General features: G+C 45.0%; 1 protein-coding gene across 4 annotated transcripts in view; it reads left to right on the top strand.

The window, feature by feature from the left end:
• LOC125710259 (kalirin-like) overlaps window positions 1-18,142 on the top strand; it is a 143,655-nt gene that overhangs the window by 64,533 nt on the left and 60,980 nt on the right. For all 4 annotated transcript variants that reach the window (XM_048979810.1, XM_048979811.1, XM_048979812.1 and 1 more), the window contains exons 10-16: window positions 1,129-1,251; window positions 5,197-5,388; window positions 11,344-11,513; window positions 12,226-12,400; window positions 12,836-13,031; window positions 15,530-15,696; window positions 18,002-18,121. In XM_048979810.1, the coding sequence (XP_048835767.1) occupies window positions 1,129-1,251; window positions 5,197-5,388; window positions 11,344-11,513; window positions 12,226-12,400; window positions 12,836-13,031; window positions 15,530-15,696; window positions 18,002-18,121 (1,143 nt within the window). The remainder of the gene's footprint in view (window positions 1-1,128; window positions 1,252-5,196; window positions 5,389-11,343; window positions 11,514-12,225; window positions 12,401-12,835; window positions 13,032-15,529; window positions 15,697-18,001; window positions 18,122-18,142) is intronic.

The following is an 18,142-nucleotide window of genomic DNA, read 5'->3' as shown; positions in this document are numbered from 1 at the left end:
CCCCACTTTTATTCTGAAGTGAAATATGAAATAAAAGCCACATCGTGTAAAATGAACTCAATGTTGCTGCAGTTCTGCCGCACGGGTATTCGACTGCTGCTTAGGCATTAATGATGATTTATGATTTCGCCTGGATTTTTTGAGGTTTATAACGGCCGTGTGGACTGAGCAGCTTGTGTACTTTCTGCACATTGTTTGTAAATAGGATGCTGACCCAGAACAGCCCCCCCGGGTCTGAGCGCCCAGCTCATGTGTAAACATTAAACCCCGACGTTGCGTTTAAGGTTGTGCTGTTTACATTCCTGATGGTTTATTGTCGCCCCCTCGGAGTCATCCTCATTCACTAGCTGGAAATCACGTTGCTCTGTGAACACCTCACTAGCTTGGGTGGTGGGGGGGGGGGGGGGGGGGGGGGCAACACCTTCAGTTGAAGGTCAGAACAAATTGCACTTTGGGAATCTGGGGATGCGGGATAAGGAGGAAAAAAGGAAAACGTGTCATTTTGGCAAGCTGTGGCTGGGATTCCTGAAATGCTTCCCCTGCGGCGTCCTACTCGCTTGTTTTCCTTAAAAAAAAATGTTAAACACGAACAGATTTTTTTAGGGGGTGGGTTTAAGTCACATTACAGTGTTCATGGAAGTGTTTACAATCCCTCAAGGCCCCAGGGCTGAGCTAAATCAGTACTTTCCGAGCGTAATGGTCTTCTGCACTGTAGGTTTTACGTTTCTGAGAGCCTTACTTCTGCACAGAGGCTGCTTCCTGCTACTCCTTCACAAAGCTTGGTCCACCTCGTCTCTGCTGGGAATGCAGTACAGCCTTCAGGAGATAAAGGCCATCAAATTCTTGACTCTAGTCAACAGCTACCATGACCACTGACCACAAATGACCCCTCATGCTGTACAGCTAAACATCTGTTCCCGGGGAGGGACAATTATCAGAACCCCTTGAGAGAAACCATCACACAACAAGCGGGAATCCCCCTCAGTTTCATTCAGTGCTCACTGGATCCACTCCTCAGTCTTTCACCAAGTCTCTCATCTTATGCCAAGGCTGGACGTAAGGTTCTCCGACAGTTCCATATGGCAGATAACACCTGTGTCCCACCTCATCCTCGCCCCCCCCCTGCAGGTGCTGGACTGGATCGAGAATCATGGTGAGGCTTTCCTGAGCAAGCACACGGGCGTGGGAAAGTCGCTACATCGAGCGCGGGCTCTGCAGAAGCGCCATGATGACTTCGAAGAGGTGGCCCAGGTGAGATGTGGACCTCGAGCAGCCCACCTGCAATGGGGTCCCAGAACCAACGGTCTTGGTGTGGGGTATACGTATAACATCATACCTTTCATTTTCTGGGGCCTGCCTCTTTAAGTAGGCTATCCAGCAGTCCTGCTTCACCCAATACACTCACCTCCATCTTTGTGGGTGCATAGCTTTTAATTAAAAAACTAAGATAGTTTACATATTAAACATCTATAGGCAGAAACATCTGGAATCTCTTTGGCTCTAATAGGCATGATTCATTGGCTGTGGGCTGAAGCGTTTGGTGCAGGAGGTTGTCTGATCTAATAGACAACACCAATTAGCGACAAATGCACTCAAAGCCTGCTAACCTTCCCAATCAAAGTCACAGAGTAGTTCTGTTCTGTAACCCGCTGAGGGATTACACACAAAAGAATCTCATTTGAATTCTGTCTCTGGGCACTGGAGGTTTAAATCATCGATCTAGCCAAGTAATGTATCTTTATACATTACACTCTGTAGTACATGTCCCTTTGGGCATTGTAGGACTCATTTCCGTTCCACTTAATGTATTTTTTTCAAACACTTCCTCTGTGATGGAGCCTCTCAGTTCTTTGCCAGCTAGTGAGAGCGCCAGCTATGTTTCACAGAAGAACATACAATTTGCTTGCATATGACACTGTAGAAAAATCTTTGAAGGGAGATGCGGTTGACGGTCCACAACACTTCTGACATACCGGGGTCTCAGATCTCAATCGTAGCAAAGTAATCTATGATTCAGTTTTTTTTTTTTTTTTTTTTTTTAACTGCTTTGACTTGTGGTACAAATGTTCACACACACACACACATACTGCTTTTCACAGGTGACTGACGTTTGTGCAATTGGCTTGAATTCACAGGCTATTGACTGGGGAGGAAAATGTAGCTAGCAGACACCGGATTTCATTATTCCTGATGTCAGAAATCGCTGTGTGACTGAGGTGTGGGCCTCTGCAAATAACTCAATGTCCCTTTTCTTTGCAAAAGCCTGCTTGAAAGTCTCAGAATTGAACCTGTTGTTGCTGTTAATGCTGCAGGATACAATCAGGTACAAAAACATGTAAACATTGGTAATGTGGGATGACCCTTTAAATGCACAAAGACCTGTTTATGATTTTTATAGTACAGTGATCTGGGTGTAAAGCACCTGTCTAAAAAGTGGAGAAAGTCCACCATCCTATTCAGAATCTTCTACCTCGTGCTGCCTGGGATATGCGCTACATTTACTGCCTCCTTATACCGGATAATGCCTAGCGGATGGATGGATGGATGGATGGATGGAGGGATGGATGGACAGATCGAAGACTATGGCTGCAAACATGACAGAGGCAGCTTATACACTGTAACAAGTTAGCGTGTGGCCCGCCTGTTCTGTGACACAGATTTATTTAAGTCCAGGGCAATTAGCTCCAAAGACGGATGAGTTCAGGCAGTTAACCAGCTCATGATTTCAGTTAGTAAAGATACATAAATCCTAATCTGTCAGCCGTAGCCAAGAGGACCTGTTCACTCATGTGGAAAAGGCGTACATGGACTTTCCAGAAGTGAGACTTATACAGCTGATATCTCAGACTGTCAAGTAAATAAATAAAGAAAAAATTAATAACAATGGTCGCCACAATTTGTCAGGACTGGAACTTAATACAGACATGCGGTTAATTCCAAGATATAAAAACATCCAAACTGTGCTAATAATGTTACTTTTTGTGCCTTAAAGCAAGTCGTCGTAGTTTCTGTTCCAGCGGAGTTTGAGTGAGTATAAAACAGAGTCACATGACTCAGGGAGCAGGGATTTTATTCGGGGGGGTGGAAGCTTTTATAGCAAAGTCAGAGAGGTGGAATTAAAAACAACAGGGGTGGAACCGATGAAACCTGAAACCGGAACGGTTCGTGTCACGGACTAATGAAGTCTGGGTGCATTTACTAGGGGATGAGTGAAAATCAGGTAGGCATGAGTATGGGGGCAGGAAGTAGATGAGGAGAGTGAATCGACTCACCATTAATTTTACTCTAACCCAGGATGTCACCATCAGCTGTTTTTTCTGTACTGTATTTAAGCAGACATAGTAGAGACAACAAGTGCTGACATCTTGTAAATAATGGAAATGACTAACATAGCCGGGTGTGATGATTAAAGACATCAGACAACTGAAGAACAGTTTTGTTCCTCAGCACTGACGCCGGTATAAACATAAACTCCAGGAGTGTAAACTGCTTGTAGGACAGCCGGATGCCTATCCCCAATGCTGATTAATAGTTGCTACACAGCCTTCCCAGCATAGACGGATTTCTCTTTGATGACCAGCCCTGAGCAGATTCAGGTAACAGAAGGTGCAGTGATGATTCATCTTGACCGAGGCATTAATTAAAGGAGACGTGAAGCAGTTCGCTTGAATCACTGAATATCTGACTTCCTGGAACATGGAAGCATGCAGAATAATAATGATGAAGGCAAAGTTCAGCAGGTATTATGGGTTGAAGCTGAAAGCAAACATTATGGGTCCCTGAGGAACCTTGGAGGTGGGAGGTTGGGCGGAGGTTGGGCACCAGGACGCCCCCAAGGACCACGAGTCACCCTGGCGGACCTGTTCTAAAAATAGCACAACTCACCAGTGAGCAGCATCTAAAATTTAATTTTATCCTGTTGCTATTCTTCTTTAATCACATCTGCATTTATATAGATTTGAAAATGACAATATCTAAAATAAAAAGCATTTAAAACATGTTTATTATACATGAAGTTTAGATAAGTTTAGGTAAACTAGTTTAAAGCTGAATATCGATATTATCTGTTTCCCACCTTAAGTCATTGTTGAATCATAAACGTGATCAGTGTCTTGACATAGATGAGTATCATTAATCATTAATAATAATATATAACTAAAGGTAAATTGAGCAAATTTGTTATTTAAGAAGAGCGTACCAAACTGATAGCCCTTCGTATGGCTCGGTACCCGTGAAGTAGCAAAAGTCCTAGTTTCAAAAAGGTTGGTGACCCCTGGTGTAGAGGATGTCCAGGTCATTTAGCTGCGGGTGGGACTAAAGTCTAGTTGGGTAATATGTAAGAACATATTAAAAACCAGAGACAGGGTCATTACTAAGTGTGGGAGGGGCTGTACAAGTCCAAAGTCTAAAGCCTAAACATGAATATAATGAATATGGAAACTGGGTTATATCTAGGACAAGAGTCAAACTCTGAAATGAGTGAAATACTGAAAAGCAGCTTCATCTCGACATGGGATGTTAGTTGACTCATTGGCTTTAATGTGCCTTGGGGAATGGAGGCTTTCAAACACCCAAGGGGGTGACGGTGTCACCCACTGTTGGGAGGAGCCTGTGTCTAAAGTCCATACGATCGTCACAGCGAACACAAATGGGGTCAGTTCTGTCTCCGGCTTAAGGCACTCACATGACATTGGTGGGGCAGATCCGGGGGGTTCAAAGCTAATCAAGCAAGTATTGCTCAGATGTTTCTGTCTGAACCTCCTTTATCCGACATGATCCTTTCAGTAAACATTCCCAGGATCAAGGTCCCTTGCTGGCTGTGCTATATGGTTCATCTGAGAAGGAATTCCTCCAGAAATAACACTCTGCTTGTTTCAGACAGCCGAAAACCATAGGATGCCAGATTAGTTAAGAATAGGTAAATCTATTTTTAACAGCAAGTAATGTGCTTAGTGTCAGATAAACCCACCAGGGTGTAACTGTGCAGACAGATTTTGGCATGAAATGCTAAGATGAGATTCACTTAATTACCCGAGTTGCTGGGTCTCCCATTCCTCTGGCTTTTTTTGAGATGCCCCTGTGATGGAGGTTAGGGCCCTGGATTTTATGATAGGAAGCCCGTTGGGTGTGTGACCCAACCGAGAATCGGAGGAGGTGGAGGAGATGGGGTTTAATGAGTGCTACTTGGCTGTGCAGAACACATACACCAATGCGGACAAACTGCTGGAGGCTGCCGAGCAACTGGCCCAGACGGGCGAGTGCGACCCGGAGGAGATCTACAAGGCGGCCCGGCACCTGGAAGTACGCATCCAGGACTTTGTGCGCAGGGTGGAGCAGAGGAAGCTCCTCCTGGACATGTCGGTCTCCTTCCACACCCACACCAAGGAGGTGAGTCTCCACCCGCACGATGTTCTGCTGGCCTCGACGTTTCACCCTATCCCGACTGGGCGGTCCGGACCACAAGGCACCTAAGCTTTAACAAGCAGCACTCTGCCATAAGCTGAATACATGCATATCTGAATGTGTGAACAGCTTTCAAACTGGGGATTGATTATATCTTTGATTTGTCTTTGTTTTTTTGGTAACCTTTTACCCTAACGGTATTTGACGTTCCTCTATTCAAGCTCCTGCCTCCCCCCGAATGCCATCTCCCACCCCACACCTCCTTGACTCCTCCTCTTAATCCCCTAAACGGCTTGATCTCTGCACAGTCGGACGATGAGGCTGGACAGTAGGCGAGCCTGTTATCGGCTCTGCTCGACGTCGTTTTATTAATGCAGTACTTCACTGGCTGCCGCATGCCCCAGTGATGTGCCGTCAGCTCCCTCAGCTGGCCCCCTAATTGAGACAAACCGCTGGAACCTTAAGAGGATGCATCCCGACATTGTTAATCTCAGGGACACGGTCTCATCGGTCTTTGTCCCGCTGACTCTCCCTCCGCTAGAATGCTTTTATAGACGCTGGTGTTTTGTGCAAGCTCACCCAGACTACGCTAAGCCCCTGGCCTATAGACGGGATCGGGTTAATGGTGGATGTTGGGGGTTAATCCGCCGCCTGGGCTGTGAGATTATGCCGGATTCCATGGGCTCTGTCCTGCAGTTGACGTGCTTGGATTCTAGTTACCACTCTATTTTAAGCTGCTGTGGTTTTTCCACAATATTCTCTTCCGCACAGGACCAGACCGTTACAATTTGCTTTCAGTTCCCTGAGTGACAGGAGCCCTAAAAAATTCTGAACGTAATTTGATTGGTCTGGGTTTGGGGGCGGAATATGGCATGCTTTCATGGGGTGCAAAATCTCTAGTGACAGGCCTACAATGATCCCTTGTTTGGTTTGCTCTTTTGGTGATATGTTAAATTGATCATGCATGCAGCATCCTCTGTATGGAATCCATCTTGTTCTTCAGACATTTTTATTCTCAGAAGGGAAGAGACACTGGGAGCAGGAAGAGGGGTGGAGGTTGGTAAGAGGAGTAGGAGACTGAGAAGTGAAGATGGTTTCTGTGGAAGGCAAAGGGGGTCTGGCGCATGGCTGTACCTCTGCGGGTTCTCTGGATGACAGCTCCTTTTCCAGCTGCGTCTCAACCCCATGGGCTTTCTGGAAGGTTCTGGGAGAGTGTTGGCTCAGAAGCCACTGGATGCTGTTTCCACATGTTCTTTGGTCACTGGGGCTCAGTCGGAATAGCTGGAAGCGTTGGCCCCCACGGGGCAAGCGTATGGTGGGGGGATTCGCTCCCAATCTCAGCCCCTGGGCCGAGTGTCAATCCAGGAGGTGATGGCCAGGTGCCTGGTGGAACGAGTCATGTCTGTGGTCCTGAATCACTGTTGCTCAGTTTATGTGTCCTGTCTAGGTCATTTATCAGTCACTGTGCTTATTGAGGAGCATTTCAGGCTGCAGAGGGAATAATGGAAGTGCACATGATGATTGGAAACAACTGCTGACTGTTTTTTGAGCAAGTGGGCTATTTTTGTACATCAAGTGTCTTTTGTGTTCTTCCACTCGTTTGGAGTCTCTAATGGCTACAGCTTTTGTTGTAATGATTGATATTCGATATACTCCATATACCAAGTGCATAATGTTTCAATTAGCTTTGAAGGACAACAAACTGCTTAGTGTGCAGGAACCCTCAATGTGGTTGGCCCCCACACTGGTGCTGCAGGGATTCGACCAATCATAAAGAACCACACATGAAAGGTTCAGATTGAGGGGCACCCAATAAGACGCTCCGGCACTGATTGCTGTCAGGCACCACCATTGAATACAAGGGCATAACAGCAGGGTTCCTGTTGTGCAAATCATAGTAATAATGATGTTTATTGTAATGAGGTATTTAAGAGATTCATTTTATTCTACTTATTCAGTTCAGCTATAGATTTTGGGTCATATTTCACAAAATGAAAGGTGTCTAAGGAAGAAGACAAAGGCGCTTGTTAATGATCTACTGTAACATGTGCATGGTCCAAATGAGTTGTACTAAGTCTCGTAATTAGTTATGGGTGTGTTTGGAGTGTGACATGCTATAAACCAATCAGAGTGCCATCTCCCACTCCCTTTAAGAGTGACAGACTTATAAGATGCTAGGGGGAGCAGGACAAAATATTTTACTAAATATTTTATTCATTTGCAGTAAACACCTACCACAAAGCCATACAATAAATGAAGTGTAATGAAGATGAGGATCCTGACATAGCGTGACATAGATTTTAAAAAATATTTTGATTTACATATTAATGATCTTTCATACTATAATCTTTAAGGCCTTTTGCATGCTAGTGTGCTGCTGCACGTCCCTGTGTGTGACAAGCAATGCATGCACACTATTACTATCCCGATAAATTATTCCCCTTAAAATATCTGTGAAACAGTGCGTGTCACGTTCGCCAGTGAAGCGGGTAATCGCTCGGCCAGGAAACAGGCAGGAAGCAGGCAGGATCGGGGAAAACGGGGATTTATTAGGGATATGGGGCTCGGAGACATCAGACATCGACGAACATCAATGACGGACAAGGGACACAGGCAAGACTTGGACCTAAATAGACAGGATCAAATAAAAATAACAAGACACAGCTGGGTACGATCAGGGAAGCACACGTGGATAATCAGGGGGGCGTGGCACACACGAGGAGCGTACGAGCTGGGCGTGACACTCAAAGCGGCAACGCGCCAGGAATGCATCTGACTGCGCCTCATATGACCGACACGTCCACGGGCGCTCAGATGGGCGCAGGTACATTAAGTATTTAAACGACGTGGCCGCTGGATGGGGAAAGGGAACCTGCATCAGGCTCATGCTAGCAAAGATACGCCTGACATCACTTTGCATTGGAAGCTAAATAGAGCCAAAAGCCTTTTAGCTGCAAGACACATATAGCGGCGGTTAGACGTGGTGCCGGAATTCTTCAGTCACCTCAGAATTATTCCTGTAATTACTGGTGCCCCCCCGCATTGAAACATTCGCTACAGATTCCACATCGGTCTGATCTGAATGCCAGCTAAATGTAATTGGATTGTTAATGGACTTTATGTGTATCATAAGAAGATTGGAAGTTAGAATAGGATTCATTTCTTCGTGATTCAGATATTAGTGGATTAATTGTTCGGAATGGCATTAGATGAAGAACGGGGCAAAAGTACAGAATATCTGATGAATAATGATCTGAAAAACGATTATCATGTGGATCCAGCAGAATGAAAATTTGCGGGGTAATGTTTCGTATTTTTAGTGTGATTCTTTTTTACTGATTTTTCAAGATTCAATCAAATGAGAAACAGACAAAACTGGAATGCGGTTCCCATAAAATGTTTGCGTGAGATTTAGGAAAGCGAAATACAAACATCTGGATGGAAATCGGGTCTGCAGAACAGAGAGGTGTTTTCTGCAGCTGAATAAAAATGTAATCCGGCTCTCAAGCTTACATAAATTTAAACTGAGCGCCCAGTTTGATTGATGTAAATCACATTTTCAGTTTTTTTTTTTTTTTGTGTGTGTGACGCTGATATTTTTCAATGAAAAACGAGGGTGATTCCCTGTGCAGCACGGCAAGGCAGCAATCAGTGTAAGATATAAGTGGGATTCTTTGGGCGCGCAGAGGCACAGAGGCGTTCCAGATTGACATCTGTGATCACGAATATCCTCGAAACTGATGTGAAGACAGGTTACTATGGGAACCACAGAAAGTGCTTTTCAAGAGCATTAACCCTTGTGGAGGGGTATTCTACGCAGAGGAATCATGTTCCGTCTCCCTGATGAATAACTATGCTCACCTTCTGCTGTGTGGAATTATTTTAACATTAGCGAAAACAACATTACACTATGTAACGTTGCAAACATTGCTCTGCTGAAATTTCACAATAGTAATAAACATTTCAACACTAATTTGTTTGCTCTAATTCGATTCAGAGTCTCTGAAAAACAAATGTGTCCCAATAAAGACGGCTGCAGTACTGCTGAATCACGGTAGTCCGTCAGTAATGCAAGCGTTTGATAGCAAAAGAAAATTCAGTGCAGACAGTGCAAAATCAAAATATATTACTCTTAAAGTTATCACACTTGATGATCAGCCCTTCGAAAATGTTAGAAATATATAAGATGTACACAGTTATAAAATATGTTTTGGAACTGTTAGATGTCAGAGTTGTTGTTATATTACAAAAAATACATATTTTTTTCATATTTTTGACAGGTAATGAATTTATTTTTACATTTATTTTGGTGGAGTGTCTCTTTAGACGTATTTATGCTGAAGCTCCTAAATGGCATCGATATTTCTCTTCCACTCTTGTCTGCATTCCTTCTTTTAAAAAAGAAATTTAACCCTGCCATTAGGACTTTCAAATCATGGTTTGAAGCCCTGAGAAATATTCTTATTATAAATCAGCTAACTACAGTAGATAACTACTTGTATTTATAGGTTACAGGTTTGTTCGATACCTATGATTCAGAATATTTCACTAAACCTAAAGATACCAGCATACTGAAGCACCCTGTACCAGGGCACTGTTTTCATTATGAGAATTACATTTATCAGATGTGATATGATAAACGTCGTTGCTTGAAGCTGCATAATTACTATCAACAGCACCGCCAGATACTGAAAAATAGTCGGTATCTGCCACTGATTAGATTTAAATGTTTGTAATTTGTAATTTACCAGTAGAGTTCAGATTAAATGCTTAGTTGATGGACGGAGAGTTTCACCCCAGAGCCTGCATCCTGAGCCTCTGTCTGAACCTGTGGCCTAAGTCTCCATCCTGAGCCCCTTCCCCTAGCCTGGGCCCGAGCCTGTGCCACAAGCTTGTGCACGAAGCCTGCATCCCAAGTCTGTGCCCGGGGCCTGCACCCCGAGCTTGTGCCCCGAGTCTGTGCCCTGAGCCTGCGTCCTGAGCCTGCACCCTGAGTCTCTGTACTGAGTCTGTGCCCGGAGCCTGCACCCTGAGCCCCAGGCCTGCATGCTGTGACTATCTCCCAAGCCTGCGCCCTGAGCTTGTGTCTGGAGTCTGTGCCCCAAGCCCATGTACTGAGCCTGCATTCTGAGCCATACCCCATTGCTTAGCTCACAGGCAGAGGGGTCTCAGTCACGCATCCACTGTTTGTCATTCGCTCATTCAGCAGTTTGCATTCTCAAACAATTATGTAATACATTTTGTTTATTTCTTTTGTGAGAAGTACATGCTTCCAATTGCGTGTTTGCCTTCAGAAAGTCGGTTTATGTTGTCTTGCTGATTCTTGGGAGGCTTTATAGACAAAACAGCCTGTTCTTTACATACTGCTTTAGATTTCTCCCGACAGTTGCTGATATTGCATAAGGTTTTTTGCAAAGGGATTTCTTATTCAGCTGACTGAATGTTGAGGCAGCCGCCAAAGCTTTCGGACATTCGGATGTCGTCATGTTTACTTGATACGGTCCACAGACGGCCGGGTCAAGTTCGCCGGCGGGCATGTGGAGCTCCATCAGCCTTGTTAACCCTTAAGGAGTTGCTCTACATGGTGGCGTGTCGTTCGGAGCTCCCATGCCATATTTAAGGTTGAGATTAATAGGTTTTTGAAGTTTAGAGCACCATGACACTGGCTGATCTTCAGTTAGAGCTTCTGCTGATAATCGATGGATATGCCTTGCTCTCCTCAGTCAAAATGTGAAAATGATGCATCTGTTCGCTCATAGTGTTTTTCTTACTTGGTGCTAGGGCTTGTTCTCCAACCACAGCTCTAACGGTGCTGAGGACTCTTCTTAATTATCCAATACACACTAAGTCACACTGCACCCCCTTTCAAGGACGGGAAACTACTGAGCCACACCAGTAACGTAAAGTAAAGTAACATAATTTGCTGTGACATCTCCTCAGCTGTGGACATGGATGGAGGACCTGCAGAAGGAGCTCCTGGAGGAGGTGTGCTCCGATTCGGTGGAATCAGTGCAGGAGCTCATCAAGCAGTTCCAGCAGCAGCAGACGGCCACATTGGAGGCCACTCTCAATGTCATCAAGGAAGGGGAGGAGCTAATGCAGCAGCTGAGGTCAGTGTGCGACAGGGAAGCTGTCAGCATGACAATCAGTCGGAAGCCATGATTGTTGTTATTCTCAAATACCTCAACCATATATATTTACATTACTGTTAGTATGAAAGAACTTAACCATATCAACTCATTCATTGTTACTAACCCTCAACCATATCTGCACATCACTGCTACTATGGAAGCCCTCAACCATGACTTTACATTACTGTTACTAGGGAAGCATTCAACCATGATTTCACATCACTGTCACTATGGAAGCCCTCAACCATGATTTCACATCACTGTTACTAGGGAAGCCTTCAACCATGACTTCACATCACTGTTACTATGGAAGCCCTCAACCATGACTTCACATAACTGTTACTAGGGAAGCCTTCAACCATGACTTCACATCACTGTTACTATGGAAGCCCTCAACCATGACTTCACATCACTGTTACTAGGGAAGCCCTCAACCATGACTTCACATCACTGTTACTATGGAAGCCCTCAACCATGACTTCACATCACTGTTACTAGGGAAGCCTTCAACTATGACTTCACATCACTGTTACTATGGAAGCCCTCAACTGTGACTTCACATCACTGTATCCATGAAAGCACACAACCATAACTGCTCAAGTGTTGACTTCACATTGTATTGGTCTCTTTAATTGGGTTTAATTTGCTCTCAAATTGTTGACACACAATGTCGTGTGTCCTCTGGACACAGGGACTCGGCGATGTCGCACAACAAGATGCCACACAACAGCTCGATCGCGCACATCGAGAGCGTACTGCAGCAGCTGGACGAGGCGCAGGGCCAGATGGAGGAGCTCTTCCATGAGCGCAAGATCAAGCTGGACATCTTCCTGCAGCTGCGTATCTTCGAGCAGTACGCCATCGAGGTATGGGGGGGACTCGGATGCTCCTCCGTGAGACACCTGAAGGACTCAACGAGTGAAACTGCCATTCACCAGAGGGGGGGCTCTTCTTTATTCAAAGACATTATGTGATGAGTTCCAGAATTATAACGGGGTTGGGAAAAATTGTTAGCAAAGCCGGTGTAGAGCTGATGAATCGAAAGTTGTTGAAAGGTACGAAAATTATATATAACTTTGCCTCCTGATTAAATTTTTTCTCAGAACATATAGTTCCTACGTTTTTTTTTAAAAGTAAATGAATGCCGACTTGTTAAGTCTACAAGCTTGGCTTGGCAGAGCATATTTCATAGGGAACATTGTTTACATAGTTGTTTTGAGGGTGCAGTAGCGGGTCTCATCCATGGGCCGCTTAGTCAAATAGGCTGAGACTGGAAGAGATGCCAACATCGACCTCTGTAGGTAACTGCAGAGCTGGATGCCTGGAACGAGGACCTCCTGAGGCAAGCGGGTGACTTCGGAGCAGAGGAGTTGGCTCCGGCTGAGCAACGGCTGCAGCGTCACACGGAGAGGAAGCTGGCCATGAACAACATGACCTTCGAGGTCATCCAGCAGGGCCAGGACCTGCACCAGTACATCATGGAGGTCCAGGCATCAGGTGAGTCCCAGGGTGAATCTCAATATGCGTACTTGACTACACATTTGTTCTCGCATACCCATTTTATATCTTCCCTTGCTGAGGACCAGTTCCAATACTAAGAACAGAAGTACAAAAAATGGTATAAATCCCTGGATGCTGTTCATGCCATACCCCAAATATCAAGGATGCATCAGTTGCATCCCTGCCAAATATGACCAATCCCATGATTCACTCTGCCCCAAGTTCGTTCTTGGAAAGCAAGTTAGCAAGATCGGTCTTGCCAAGACCACAAGTACGATCTTTGCATTCTTGGTATTGAGAAGTGTCCCTAAGCACCATCAGAAGCTCAGCAGAGAAGCGAGCGCTCCGCATTCATTTACAATCAATATTTTAATTGATGTATCATTATTCCTTTGTTACTGACAAGACAGTTTTATTGCAGGAGACTCCCTGTGATTAATATTTGATTGCATTTTTTAACAGATTTAGTTTCCACATCGGACATCCCTTAAAGCACGTTCTTCGCAGGTGTTAGAATAGTGTTAGACCTAGTGTGAACCTGCTCAGTGTCCCTTTGTTTCGCTCTGGGACAACGGCAATCGTGGGGAGATCCCCTCTGACATACTCAGTGCTTATTTTGGCAGATGTTGGGAACGTCTCCTCGGGATAATTCAGGAATTAGTTTGGTATTTAAAGTCTGCCTCCCCAGAAAATCCTCTTACTCACTCTGTATGGTAGGATGACACACTGGGAGTTATTTTTACCATCAGAGGGAGGCCCCCCGACTCCCCACCCCCCCAGGAGACCGCGGGGGTTCCCATAGTGATGGTCAAACCGTCACATTCATTGACTCTTCGGTGTCTCTTACATTGAAATAGCCAAACCAAGATCAGTGGGTGGGGTTCAAAGACTCGTGGCGAAATTGAGAGGTAAGGCATCGAGTCAGCCCGCGTCTGCTGGTGCATATCAATTAGCCGAGCTTCTCTTTGATGCACATAGATTTCACTATGAATTAGAGTAGCCTTTCAAGTCATTATCTGCTTCTCATTTCCCACCAGCACATACCAGCACGGAGAACAGCTTGTGCGGGACAGGCTATATGTGCACAGAGGAAGTCTGTCGGCTTTAAAGAACGACTTAAAGCAGGATCAGCTGCACTGGTCAGCCCCTCCCCTTATACGCTTTGCTTCTCAGGATTGGTTCCAGGTCACTGGGACTGTAACTGGATTAGCAGTTCCGGCAAGGGTGGATGGATGGGTAAAGGAAGGAGCAATGAAAGCACTTAAAATGTTCGGACTAGTTAAAGTGTAAGGTTTACCACCCCCTAGTGGAGAAACCTTTAAAATCCTTTATCCCGTATCTGAAGAACTCTAACTTTCCATTGACAAGAGCACATGGAAGTACCTTCTCTGGTCCTATTTTCCAAATGGAAAGAGTTCATATTCTATGTATATTAAATCTGTCTCTATAAGTAATAGGACAAATAAATAAAACTACAAAGGTAATTACAGCTGACACCTTTGCTTGGCAGATATTGTGTGTTAAGCCATCAAATTTAGCCGATAATAGTATAAGAATTGATCTCTTTGTGGGACGTGAACCTTCATCCAACTCCATGAGGACTAGGTGCTCCTTTGGCAGCCATGTTTATGTCTGTGGCATGAAGCCAACTCCTCCACTGAGGATCCTGAGGTAGTGAGGACCCATGGAAATCCGGCATGCTCCTGGCTGGCACCACAAACAGTCCCCTGTGAGTCCCTGGGTGGACGGAGAGGCCCCAGAGCCGTTCCAAGAAAACGACAGAATAAATGATGCCAGCAGCAGAGCCTTTTATTGTTAGAAGCAGGTGCTCGTGGTGATGGTAAGCCCTTGGCTGCTGGCCCATAAGGTCGCGCCCGTTCATCATGGCGGAAAGAGCAGAGCACAGTCCGTACAGTACGAGCGATTCCCCTCTTACCGCCCGAGTTTGTCAGATGATCTGGGCAGCTTGCGCCTAGCTAATGTGCAAGGATATACCTCTGTATAACTGTTTTCTATTACCAATTTCACAGCGTTAAAGGTATGGCAATGTGGTGGACCCTGGGCTAGCACTGTGGCTTCAGCTTGGTGGGGAGTGGCTTTGATTCCTGCCCCTAGTTCGGTGCATTTGGGGTCAGGAGTTCATGCCGACACACCTGGATCAGTTTTTGGGCTTAAAAGTCATGCTCGTTTGTCCCAGCAATATGGCCCAAGACACTTTACATGGGTGTGTTGTGATGCAACATCATTAGGACAGAATAATACAAAAAAAGGAAAAAGGGTGGACAAAGTAAAGAAAGAAAGAAAGAAAGAAAGAAAGAAAGAAGTAAGATGACAACTGAGGAGAGGATCATTCTGCTGTCTAAGGGATTCGACCAACAAATAACATAGATCCTACATCCAACCGCTGTCCTGTGGCAACTACAGTCCAACTTTGCTAAAGTTCAGTTCCAGGGAGCAGTGCAGGTTTTCACTGTCCTTCTTTGTGTGTCCCTCAGGGATTGAGCTGACAGGGGAGAAGGAGGTAGACCTGGCCACCCAGGTGCAGGAATTGCTGGAATTCCTCCACGAGAAGCAGCACGAGCTGGACCTGAGTGCCGAGCAGATGCAGAAGCGGCTGGAGCAGTGTGTGCAGCTTCGGCACCTGCAGACCGAGGTCAAACAGGTGGGCTGCCCCCCCCCTCACGGACCTGCTGTCCTTCTGCACATCTGTACACCTTTCGTGTCGTGCACCTGCCGGCATACCTGTCCTACAGCTGGCCGCACACATGTTTTATAAGTACCCGTAGGCTTGTCTTACACAGTTACTTACCTGTCCCACACGTGGTGTTACTCCTGTCCGAAAACCTTTTCTACAGTTCCCAGTATGCCTCACCAAAACTTTGTGTGTCAGCGAAGGGGCCGATCGAAAACCTCATTCTCATTCCAGCACGTTTTTTCCCACTGATGGCCAGCTGAACAAGTTTGGGGCGTCTACTGCTCAGGTGGTGACAGGGCATTTGATTGGCTTATCAGACTCTCAGGGAAATTATCAGAAAGCAGAGGAGGGCTGCCGAGTTTCCACCTGAAAGAGACCCAACCGTCTCCCTGTCCTCTGCGCTGGACATCTGGATTGCGCTGGACATGATCAATAAAACATGCATCCTTCCCACTTTCAACTGGAAATTGGTAGAGTCACCTTCTGCACCAGAAATCACTTATTAAAGTCAGTTTAATAATTCAGACCCTCATTGCCGAATATCTTTCATTTATTGAATATTTCTGCAGTCTAAAAAAACATAATGAAAAGGTTACTGTGGAAAGCAATTTACAAACTGAGGACACTTACTGCAAAGACAACGCTTGGTATATTAATTTGGAACGATAGAGGGTTTTTTTTTTGTTTACCTGAAGGTCTTTACTTGCTGGATTAATTTGAGCCCATATGTGATTAAAGGGGATGAACTTGTAAGCCCTTTGAAAGAGGAATGAACAGTGAGGAATGAACACATCGCCACATAGGACAATAGCTTCTCAAGGCTGCTTCCTTTGTTAGCTCGGAGTCCCTCCCGGCTCCTGTCTGCCGGAGTAATTGCATTTGGGCAATAATTGAGAGGCAAAGTGAGGCCCATTGGGATCTCCGCTTAAGTGCTGCATGCAGGCTAATGAAGGCTGAGTTTTATCGTGAAGAAGATCTCTGAGCCCCAGTCAAGGCTCAGAAAGGGTGTCCAAGGACATCCAGGCACACTGCGGCGATGGAAAATGCTTTCGGGTCTAGATCTTTGTCACGGGCGTGTTTTGTGATTAAGCTTTCTAGACCCGTGCGCTTGTGAAAACAGCTGTTTCTGTTCCTGAAACAGTCTGTACTGTTGACCTGCATACATGGATATGGAATCATTTTTTATTTTTTTTTTCAAAGGTGACAAATCACTGTTTGAAAAGCTTGCAAATTCCTCCAGGACTACATGTGTTTTCTTAACCACTAGTCAAAAGATTGGCCTGCTAAGGGACTAAAAGTGCACCAGGGCCAAACGGGTGATTATAGGTTCAAACCCCAGGCAGATTTTTCATAATTACGTTTTTCTAATAATTGTTACATTTTTATAAGACAACCAATACAATCAAACAAGGAGTGGTTTTGGATAATGTCAGCACATTATGGTCAATTTCAAATAAATATTGATGGCCAACATAGAAATTGGCAATGTTTCATCTTGTCAGTTATATTTTTAAAGGGTAGAATATTAAACCTAAATTATTCATCACTTCTCTTCTTTCATTATGTACATTAGCCAAATGCACAGTGCCAGAGTTTATCTCGCAAGCAGGAGTTGGAAATTAATTCTTGGGTCACAGTTGGGTAAAACTGTGCCTATTAGTTTATTGTTATTGCGCTATTTCCAAGCCAGAGACTGGAACATTCATCTTGCAATTCTGCTTAACATACAGTTTACAGGACAGACCGGGTGGGGCACATTTATAATGAGCATTTCTGTGTCCAGTCGGCATGAGAATCAATACCACAGAGACGCTTGTAGTTATTAATGCATCTCCGAGACCCTAACTGCAGCTAGAGCAAGTCTATGATATTTCAATTATTTATTTAATTACTACATCATTCCCGCGCATCGTAAACATTATTACTCTAGCCATAAATGTTACAGCTATAAAAGTAAGAAAAAGAATTGAGCTTTATATCTTCTGGGATTTATGAATATGAAAAGAGGGCATTTGGGAGACCCCGAGCTCCTACCTTTTTAATATGCTAAACCGTTCTATGTGTTCAAATATGTTTGCTGCTGGGAATAAAAAATCAGATGTTTTGAGATAATGGTTGATTTTTCATGTTCCTATTTAGGAAGTGTTACGTAAGATTGGCAGGTTTAAAAACAAGCCAGCCATGGCCATAAATAAAATGGGATGCAAATACCTCGAGAGAGCAGTAGGGCTGGCAGTGATGCTAACCGATAGCGGCACTCCTGTGTCCCCAGGTCCTGGGGTGGATCCGGAACGGGGAGTCGATGCTGAACGCCAGCATGGTGAACGCCAGCTCGCTGTCGGAGGCGGAGCAACTGCAGAGGGAGCACGAGCAGTTCCAGCTGGCCATAGAGGTGACCACGGAGAGATGCGCG

The sequence above is a fragment of the Brienomyrus brachyistius genome, chromosome 16 (genome assembly GCF_023856365.1).
Source record: "Brienomyrus brachyistius isolate T26 chromosome 16, BBRACH_0.4, whole genome shotgun sequence".
NCBI classification, from domain to species: domain Eukaryota; kingdom Metazoa; phylum Chordata; class Actinopteri; order Osteoglossiformes; family Mormyridae; genus Brienomyrus; species Brienomyrus brachyistius.
The sequence above is the reverse complement of the archived record's forward strand: the minus strand, read 5'-3'. Positions and strand labels throughout refer to the sequence as shown.